The 10,632-nt window shown below is 33.7% G+C and overlaps 1 protein-coding gene across 1 annotated transcript; it reads right to left on the bottom strand.

Annotated features, from left to right (window-relative positions):
• Nucleotides 1-8,053: 8,053 nt before the first annotated feature.
• On the bottom strand, nucleotides 8,054-8,482 carry LOC114304230 (S-protein homolog 5-like). Its single transcript, XM_028249415.2, has one exon. It carries the CDS (start codon nucleotides 8,480-8,482, stop codon nucleotides 8,054-8,056), a length of 429 nt encoding a protein of 142 aa, XP_028105216.2.
• Between the last annotated feature and the right edge of the window lie 2,150 nt (nucleotides 8,483-10,632).

The following is a 10,632-nucleotide window of genomic DNA, read 5'->3' as shown; positions in this document are numbered from 1 at the left end:
GCTGCCCCCTGCCCAAACTCTGACTCGGCGGTCTAGCTGAAGAAAAAGCAGCTTTCTGACCCCCACCCTTCTGCGGGCAAACAGATACCTTGTGACCCAGCTGGCCACACTTGTAACAGGTGAAATCCCCCTGACCACCTCTCCCGGAGCCTGCACTTGGCACAGGGAAGGTCGATCTAGCAACACCACCCTGCGACTGCTGAGGGTTAGAACCCCTCTGCCTCCTGCCATCACTCTGACTATCCTGGCTCCTCTTGGAGCCTCTCTGACCCTCATCCTCCTCCTGCATCATAAGCTCCATATGAGCTGCAGCATCCACTAGGTGTCTATACTCTCGAATATAAGACCCACCAACTCTCAACTTGAGGCCCCGCCTCAACTTCCGCTCAAACTCATAGCAACGGCGTTCCTCAGACGCCACCAGTTCAGGTGCAAACCTAGACAGACTGGTAAAAGTAGCCTCAAACTCGGCCACTGACAAGCCCTGCTGATTAAGCCGGCTAAACTGATCCCTCAGCTTCTCCCTAGCTGCTGCTGATAAAAACCTCTCCTGAAAAGCATTCACAAATGCCTCCCAAGTACCACCAACACGAGCTTTCTCGTACTTCCACCATTGACCCGCATCTCCCTTCAGCTGGAAGGATGCCAAGGTCACTTTCAGTGCTCCGTCCTCGATGCCAAGCATCTCAAACGTCTTCGTTGTCTGTTCGAGCCATTCATCTGCCTTAAGCGGCTCTTTAGGATCCCCGATAAACTCGTCCGGATTACACCGAAAGAACTCCCTCTTCAAGAAGGAAGGCCCTGTCTCAGCTGCCTGATTCCCAGCTCTAAGAATACCTAAAGCTCCTGCTATCTCTCTGGCCAAGGCACCCATAGCCTGCTGACCTACTGGCTCGGCCACATTGGCCTGCCCAACTCCCTCCTGCACTGCCGGAATCTCACCCGGTAACGGTACTTCCTGCCTCGCAGGTCTACCACGCCTAGCACCTCTTCCTCGTCCTGACATCCTAATAAAGGCAACACAGAACATTAGCACATTCATAGGTGTGCCGAAACTAATCACTCACGTCCTAATACATGGACAACTGTAATTCACTCCACATAAGCACATAAACACATAAGCACTTACGAACTTCATTTCCGGATAATGATAGTCCCGAGACGTTACTAGAGTTCCGGTTAGAAACAGCATTGATCAAGTGCTTTTCCAACAAGACTCCCAGAAACTCAAGGATCCAATCAACATCCCAGAAATTAAATCCCATACCCACATAGTCACATAAGCATGTTATCAATTGAGCACATAGCATATGATACTACATCTAAGTCTCTATCAAGCGAGACGAACCCATTGTGATCCTAATCACTTCCCACGTACCCAAAGTATTCGAACCCGGTACGCTCTGATACCAAGTTGTAACGCCCTCAAAATAATAACAATAAACCCATTAAATAAGACAAGCGTTGATATATAAACTAACCACATTCTTATATCCATCAGAGTCTATTACATATGCATTACATGTTAACATCAAAACAAAATGCCCTACGGGCTTACAGCTTTCCAAGTTAACACTTGGTTACAACAAAGAGTTCTAACTCGTTTACACATTAAGCCCTTGGCTTGAAATTACATGTAATACATCAACAGTAAACGACAAAACTATGCCCGCCACTAGCCTCCCAGCTATGTCCTTGGAGGTGGCATGCTTCCTGTACCTGAAAATGATGTTCCCATATAGGGTGAGCCACAGCCCAGTAGAAATACACTAAACCAACCATGGACAATGACTAAAACATTAGCAATTGATAGTTGGTCAACACTGATACAATCACATAAATTACATATTTATGTCAACGACTTACAAGTTCCAATTACTTTTCATTTTCCCTTTTTCAACAGATAAGCATGCTAGCTCTATCATCATTTCCACAGATATGTATAAAAACTATATCTCACATTCAGATAAGCATAAAAGCTATACCCACATTCTCAACAGATATGTATATCAACAATATCCACAGATAAGCATACAAGCTGTATCCACACTCTACAACAGATATGTATATCAACAATATCCACAGATAAGCATACAAGCTGTATCCACACTTCACTTCACAAAGATAAGCATATGAGCTCTATCTTCACTTCTCTAGACAAGCATATGAGCTCTGTCTACGGAGTACATCCCCTATCTCCTCCAAATACCTATCCGGTTTAGAGGTCCATCCCCTATCTTCCCCTAAACCGCGGAGTACATCCCCTATCTCCTCCTCTACACATAACGCATATAAACACATTGGTTCTATATACAATCACACAATACAAACAATCAATGTATTCTAGCAACTGTCAAGTTCCATAACACATTCCATTGATTAGTCTCAGTTTGCCTAATCAACATACATTGTCTACAACAATCACGACTATCCTCCACCGATAGCCCAAAGCAGTTATTTCTAAAACAGAAAATAAATGCACAAATGGATATTCAATCAACATTTCATTTCCTCATTTCTCATCAATTAATTATCCCAATTAATTAAACAATGTAATTAGGCCATTTTCCATAATTACCATTTCAACCCTTAGGTCCCATTTTCATCAATGATTCAACAATCATTCCATTTTCTTCATGCCAAACATGCATCTAGGTTTATTATGAATGAAACCCCAACCTTTGTAAAATTACACAAAAGCCCCAAACTTTCACAAAATTACCCAACCAAGCCCAACATCTCAAAATACCAAAATTTAAAGACAAAACCCATAGAGAGGAGTAGGTTACCCCTACCTCAAATTCGGAGTCCCAAAGGAGAAGACGACAAAACCCAACGTGCTCCAAAACCCGAGATTTTCAGATTAAAATGAAGCCCTCGACGATCAACAACTTTTTTGTAAAGGCCAAAGGTGAGTAAATCACTCCTACTAGATCAAAACCTAGAGAGAAGGTAGTATCTAGAGTGAGAGGCTCAACAATGGTGTTTTTGGAAAAGTAAGAGAGAGAAGAGAAAGTGAAAAAGTGATTTGAAAAGTCACAATTTCGGGACTTAAACCCAGTCTTCCGCTCGAGCGTAAAACACCCCGCTCGAGCGTCCACTCACAGACTTCCGCTCGAGCGGCCAACCTCCCGCTCGAGCGCAGAATGCACTCGCCCAGCACTTTAGCAGAACCAGGCCTCCGCTCGAGCTCCCAATCCCTACGCTCGAGCTCACAACACTGCACAACAAGATACTGGATGGATGTAATCTACGCTCGAGCGCCAACACCTCCGCTCGAGCGTACAGGCCAAAAATCTGGGCAACTAGTTTTGGTTTCTAAACTCAACCAACCTGTAACAAACCCGCTCAACACATCCTATAACTCAAATACAAAGTAAGAAAGGATGTAAACAAGATAATAAACAACTACCAACATCCACGGACACATGTCCGGATCACTATACAACAAGGGTAAATCCGGGATCGCTATACAAACAGTGCCATTCAAACCAAACAGGTCTGCTACCTGTTCAAACGGGTTTATTACCTATTTAATTCAAAATGAAGAGTCACCTTTATACCTATATGTAGACAAGTCTCTCACTTGGTTTTACTCTCTAATTTCATCCAAAATATTGTCTGCATTCTCTGCATTTTTGCTGTATTATTTTCATTGTGAGAAAGAGTTTAAACACTTAGTGTGTTCGTTGTACAAATAAATTGTAGTACTGCATTTATTCATTGATTGATCATTTTATCCTGGGAGATAGACTTCTGCATATCTGAAAGCACCGTGGAGAGGATGAAATTGTCTTAAGGGCACAGTATCTAACACTGGACTTGATCAGAATATTGTTCAAAAAATTAATCAAGTAAGTTGTTAATTATTTTCTGTTATTTTTTATTTATTTAAATCAGATTTTGATTTTGTTTTTTGTAACAAAATAAAATATGTTTTTATTTATTTATTTTTATTTATTGGTTTGATTTTTGTAATCAAACATTCTCTTTCCTTTCCTATTGTTCTTTTGTATTTTGTTTGTAGTTTAGTACACAAACAAAATTTATTTATTTAAATACAGTGAAGATTGTCCAACACAATGTGCACCGAAACAACTTACTATCAACAACGTTAGTGGAATGTAACCAAGAACCCCAAAAGCAATATCTAAGATTATCAACAACAATCATACATTTCGTGGGTGTTTGGAAAGTTGATTATTTTAGTTTTTAGCTATTTTAATAGGCTAAAATAGTAGTGTTTTTTTGTAATTGAATATGATATTTGTTAGGGGAAAAAATGATTATGGATTTAATGTGAAATTTTATCTTATTGACTATTTTAGATTTTTTTTTTAATATTATCTTAGCCCCCGAAAAGAAAAACCAAAAAAAAATTTCTTCCCAATTCCCAAATTTTGCTTTTATACTTACCAATATCTAAGATTATCAACAACAATTATACATTCAATAAGTACTCAAAAACTGGTTCTAGATCTCAATTCCCAAATTTGCTTTTATACTTTTCGAGATCAACAACCCCAGCTTGGGCATATATCTTTCCATCAACGGTTACCACTAGGGGATTAGGCTTCGGTGCTTTCAACCTAGGACCACCATGCCAGTCGTCGCTGGTTCTGGTGGTGGTGCGGCGGCGGGAGAGTTGGGACATGACGACGGATCTTGAATCCTCTGTTGCGGTCTCACCAAATAGAAATAGTTAGGAGGCGATTGACGCAAAACGGAGTGAACGATTGGTTAAAGGATTGAAAACTGTTAGGTGATTGATTGTGATTGGTGAGCGATCTTGATATTGAACTCGACTAGTATCGATATCAATGGAAAAAAAATTCGATATTGTCGGCTTGATCAGGTCTAAGTTTCTCCATATACATGCACAAAGTCATCATCATCGTCGATTCATCATCATCGTCGTTATTGGTGGTAGTAACGAATTGTCACATTCTTTATTTTCTCTATTTCTCATCTTTTAACAATCGCGCCTTTTCCACCTCCCTTCATCCCAATCAATTAGGGTTGATGATTTCCTTGGGAGGTTCGGCAGCGATGGTTGTGAATCTTCTTCGACTGGCATTGCGCTTTTCTGCGTCTTCTCAATCCTCTCAAGAAACTTAGGCTCTGCTTGATTCTTGGCTATAGAAGGTGAGATTGGAGATTATATACTATGGGTCCATATAGGCCTGATTTCCCTCAAGTCTCAGATCAGACTAAAGGGTGCTGTTGGGTTTGTAGGAGCCCACCTTAGGTCCCTTTTGATAATTTGAACTGTTCACTATGTAGAATTTGTCGAGTATTATATGTCTGTAAAAAATTAGATTGATCGGATATCAATAGTTATCTCATCGGATCAGTTTTCTATCAACCATTTATTTTTTCACCGTCCATTTTTTTAATACAAAACTGATTTAATAACGTAGCTATCGATATTCGATCAATGTAATTTTTTACAGGCACATAGTACTTGAGTTCTACATATTGAACGGTTCAGATTATCAAAATAGGGCCCACCACGAGCCCAACAGCACCCTCTAATCCGATCTGAGACTGGAGGAAAGCCAGTGCTGGGTCCATATATCCTGTGTTTGTAATATTTTTTAGAGGAGAATATAATATATAATTAGATTGTTCATCCTCAAAATGGATGGATGTACAATACCAATTCTCCTCTATCATATCATATCTCGTCAAAGAATAATATTAAATGTACCAATTGATATATTAACTAGTATACTAACAGATGAGGTGGCATAATTTTAGAGGTTTTGGATATTTGTAATTTGTATAATAGGTGGGGTCAGTAATAATGGCATAACACAAGTTGGTACACTAGTATGTACATTAATTGGTGCATGTAGCACCACCGCCCATCAGATGGGATAAGAATTAAAAGTATAATTTTACCCTTTTACAATGGAAAATTTGATTATGTGTATATATGAACTTTACATAAATTTGATTGTGTATATTAAAAATCAGATTGCATATGACCAAAAAAATTATGTTCATGAATTTTATTTTTAAATTTTTACAGCTAAATTTTTACATAAACAATATTTATAAACAAAAATGTTGTTTCCTTTTTGAGATTCAAAGTTTTAATTTAATTTTTTTAATTTTAAATATAAAAAAATATTTATAATTATATTGATTTAAAAGATTTTGAATTTTCAAAGTTCTAATTCAAAAAATATTTACCAATTTAAGATTTAAATAAATAAGTGGGCCAAATAAACTATGATATGCATTTTATTTTATTTTTGAATTTTCCCATTAAACTATAATATGTATTTTTCATTTGTAAGAATTTAGAATACACAATTAAAATTAGGAAAATAATTTTAAAAATGTTAAAACTTAATTGATTCTAAATTATGTTTCTTATATATTTTAAACAAATTTATATTATTATTTAATTTTTTGATTATGTTATTACTTAATTGATTATATTTTTTATTTAATATACATATGTATATTGGCAAATGATTAGATGGACGTACATATATATTGCATATTGATGGGCATCGAGACAAAATAGACACTAATGTATGTTACTTTCTTATATCCCGTAATTTTTTTGTAAAACAAATATGGATATGAAATATTCAGTATTATATCATGAACTCAATAAACATGAGCATGGGATATGTTATCCAATCCATATATCCTATTCATTGCATATGCTGAGTAAATCCCAAGACATATTATATTCTTCCTGTTATATCCGGACAATCAAACAAGGCCTCAGGCCATGTTTGTTTACTGGATATAAAAGTTAAATATAGGTGTGAGACCGGATATAATGTGAGATGAGGTTTACATGTTTTTTTTTTTCCTCCTTATATCCCATGTTTGGTTGCTTTGGATATAGAGAGTCCAGATAGTATATGATTCAGAAAAAATAATTGAAAAAAATCCAATTTATGAGTGTTTCAGATAAATAACAAATTATATACATATTTATACATGTGTGTGTATTTAAACAAATCAGTTCCATTTCAAATCAGGACCATAATTATAAAACAATAATGATTCATACCACTAAAAAAAAATCACTAATAGCACTAATGCATTGGGAATGCTAAAAAAAGAGCATAGGTAGTGGACATCATTAGTGGTGCTATTAGAGCAGCACTTTTAGTGCTCTCAACTATTTTTGAATATAAAATCACAAACTGAACTGTCAAGTACGATTTACTTATTTTAATAATCAGGAACCATTTATTGAGAAAATCAAACCAAATCAATTCATAAGGTTGTGGTCTAGACCTGGCCGATTTGTAATTTTTATTTTTTGATTTTTTCCTAATATATTTCATAAAGATGTTGCTAGGCAAGTCTCATTTAATACATGGTATGTCTTTTCTTTCTTTTTAGTGGTTGACATACAAATAAAATTTTGATATAGAAATTATGGGCAATATGAGTTGATACTTTTTGGTTTTTTCATTTTCAATCAAAACACCTATTATTATCATTATAATTTTATAAATGCGATTGACAAATCATTCTAAATATGTTTTTTATATGAATTTTATGTCTATAAATCACATTTCTTTTTCTTTCTTTTTCTCCCTAACAATGTATTGTGTTGTCCCTAGTAGAGGTGTAAATTAAATGAGTCGGACCAACACGACTCATTTAAAGTTAGGCCTAACATGAAACGAATCTAGGCGTACTATGCTAGGCCAATGTTTTGGGCCCAATACCACACGTACTGATGGGCAGGACACACCATAAGCCACATAATAGGCTCAAGAAAAATTATTTCATTAAATTTTGAATAATTCTACATATATTAACAGTCTTATTAAAAATCTTACTAAAAGCACAAGGGCATAAATAAGATTCGTTAAGATAGGATATAATGGCTAGATTCAAAGTCAAAATTTAACTTTAAAAGGCACTCACAAAACCATTTTCTCCTACTATGAATGACTGTGTGACTTGAATAGTCAATTTTTCAAACCTTGCAGATATTTGCATATAAGTTATTGATAATCCAAATACAAGATGATGGAAAATGCATAACCTCTTACATCATACATTACAATTAAGGAGTCCAATCATTGAATTTCAACCATGTTGCCTCAGCCGTATTATCGCCGCTGAAATAAAAGCCATCATCTCTAACACTCCAGTAACATCTATTAAACTTGTAGCAATAATCATCATCTAGCTTCCTATCGTAAACATTAAAAATTGCATCTTTGGTATCCCAATAAAAATGGCAGAAGAAGAGAGTGGTTTTTATAATGTTGGGTTTGAATCTCCAGTAGAATTCTTCACCACTTTCAAGCTTATACATTCCGAAATCATCGTCTTTTGATTGGCAACGAACTAGCAAATAGAAGTGAGAGTTGGTTGGAAGATCGTTGATGATATGAACCTCATATGTTGGAAAAAGAGCATCACCACCCATGGTGGTTGAGCAAAGCAAGTGAAATGTGAAGATGATCAAGGGAATGAATGACTTCTTCATATTGTATCTCTCTAGTAATGTAAGAATTATATTTTTTATGTTTCTTATTGTTGCCTCCCTTCACTCATTTATACACCCAGAATAATCTAGGTTGAATCCAATTTGATTTTTCTTCTATTTTAGGCAATGCTATACATAATCCTATTGCTTATATTTTTTTCTCATACAAAGCAATGAGGATCACATTAATCAATGCATATAAACTCACTTATCTCTTGGATAGAGAAAATAAAGTAAGAAATTGAATTATATGAAGCATTTTTCTTTTAAAGCAATGTTATACTTAACCTCATTTCTTAACACAATTTTTCACTAATAAACACAAAATAATGAGGCACATTCGTAAATGCATATGGACTACACTCACTTGTGTCTTGGAGTGAGAAAAAAATGTAAGATAAGGGATTATATATGATATTTTTCTTTTAGAGCAATACCATACATAATCCCATTTCTCACCTCTTTTTCTTACTTCTAAACACAAAGTTATGAGATCCACATTCATAAATACATATGGCATCTACTCATTTAAATGTGGCAAAGAATTTACAATAATTTGAGTTGGCCCATTTAATTGTATTTATAATTTTGGAATTTAAAAATCCTTATATAGAAAGTAAAAAACATAAAGTATAACCATAAAATTTGAAATTTAAAATTTTTTGAGTTGGCCCATTTAATCATATCTATAATTTTGAAATATAAAAATCCTTATATAGAAAGCAAAAAACATGAAAGTATAGGCATATTTAGTCTTATCCATAAGTTTGGAATTTAAAAATCCTTATATACAAAGTAAAAAAACATAAAAGTATAGCCAAATTTAGCCCATATTTAATCCATATATAATTTGAAATTTAAAAAATTTTGAGTTGCCCATTTAATTGTATCTATAATTTTGGAATTTAAAATCCTTATATATGGCATCTACTCATTTAAATGTGGCAAAGAATTTACAATAATTTGAGTTGGCCCATTTAATTATATTTATAATTTTGGAATTTAAAAATCCTTATATAGAAAGTAAAAAAACATAAAGTATAACCATAAAATTTGAAATTTAAAATTTTTTGAGTTGGCCCATTTAATCATATCTATAATCTTGAAATATAAAAATCCTTATATAGAAAGCAAAAAACATGAAAGTATAGCCATATTTAGTCTTATCCATAAGTTTGGAATTTAAAAATCCTTATATACAAAGTAAAAAAACATAAAAGTATAGCCAAATTTAGCCCATATTTAATCCATATATAATTTGAAATTTAAAAATTTTTGAGTTGCCCATTTAATTGTATCTATAATTTTGGAATTTAAAATCCTTATATATGGCATCTACTCATTTAAATGTGGCAAAGAATTTACAATAATTTGAGTTGGCCCATTTAATTGTATTTATAATTTTGGAATTTAAAAATCCTTATATAGAAAGTAAAAAACATAAAGTATAACCATAAAATTTGAAATTTAAAATTTTTTGAGTTGGCCCATTTAATCATATCTATAATTTTGAAATATAAAAATCCTTATATAGAAAGCAAAAAACATGAAAGTATAGCCATATTTAGTCTTATCCATAAGTTTGGAATTTAAAAATCCTTATATACAAAGTAAAAAAACATAAAAGTATAGCCAAATTTATCCCATATTTAATCCATATATAATTTGAAATTTAAAAATTTTTGAGTTGCCCATTTAATTGTATCTATAATTTTGGAATTTAAAATCCTTATATAGAAAGTAAAAACAAGTTTAAATCGAATTGTATTCATCCAAAATCAAAATACAACAATTCCAAACATTTCCAAAATGAAAATGAAAGAATTAAATACACTCTCCAATAATTTAAATGATACAACTGCTACACCATAATTGCCCAAAAATATCAATATAAAATATACAAGAGAACTCTCTCTAGAAACTCTCATATATTTGAAATCACATTTTCTCTCTCAAATCATCTCTTCTTTTTCTCCTTTTCTGTACAAAAAACGCTCACCTTTTTTCTATATCTAAACAACTCAAATGAGTAAACATAAATAGATAGAAGAATTAAAACTCTATTAATATATGTATTAAATATGACATAAGTACTATAATAATATCAAATAAAATTCATGTAACTGAAATGTTTAAAACTAGTATAAATG

Source organism: Camellia sinensis, chromosome 6, assembly GCF_055761805.1.
Source record: "Camellia sinensis isolate YWXY chromosome 6, ASM5576180v1, whole genome shotgun sequence".
NCBI lineage: Eukaryota > Viridiplantae > Streptophyta > Magnoliopsida > Ericales > Theaceae > Camellia > Camellia sinensis.
Note: the sequence above shows the minus strand (reverse complement) of the source record. Positions and strands in the feature narration are given on the sequence as shown.

Excerpts from the sequence above, each read along its gene's own strand:
- LOC114304230 (XM_028249415.2), bottom strand. The coding sequence starts at position 8,482 with ATGAAGAAGTCATTCATTCCCTTGATCATCTTCACATTTCACTTGCTT.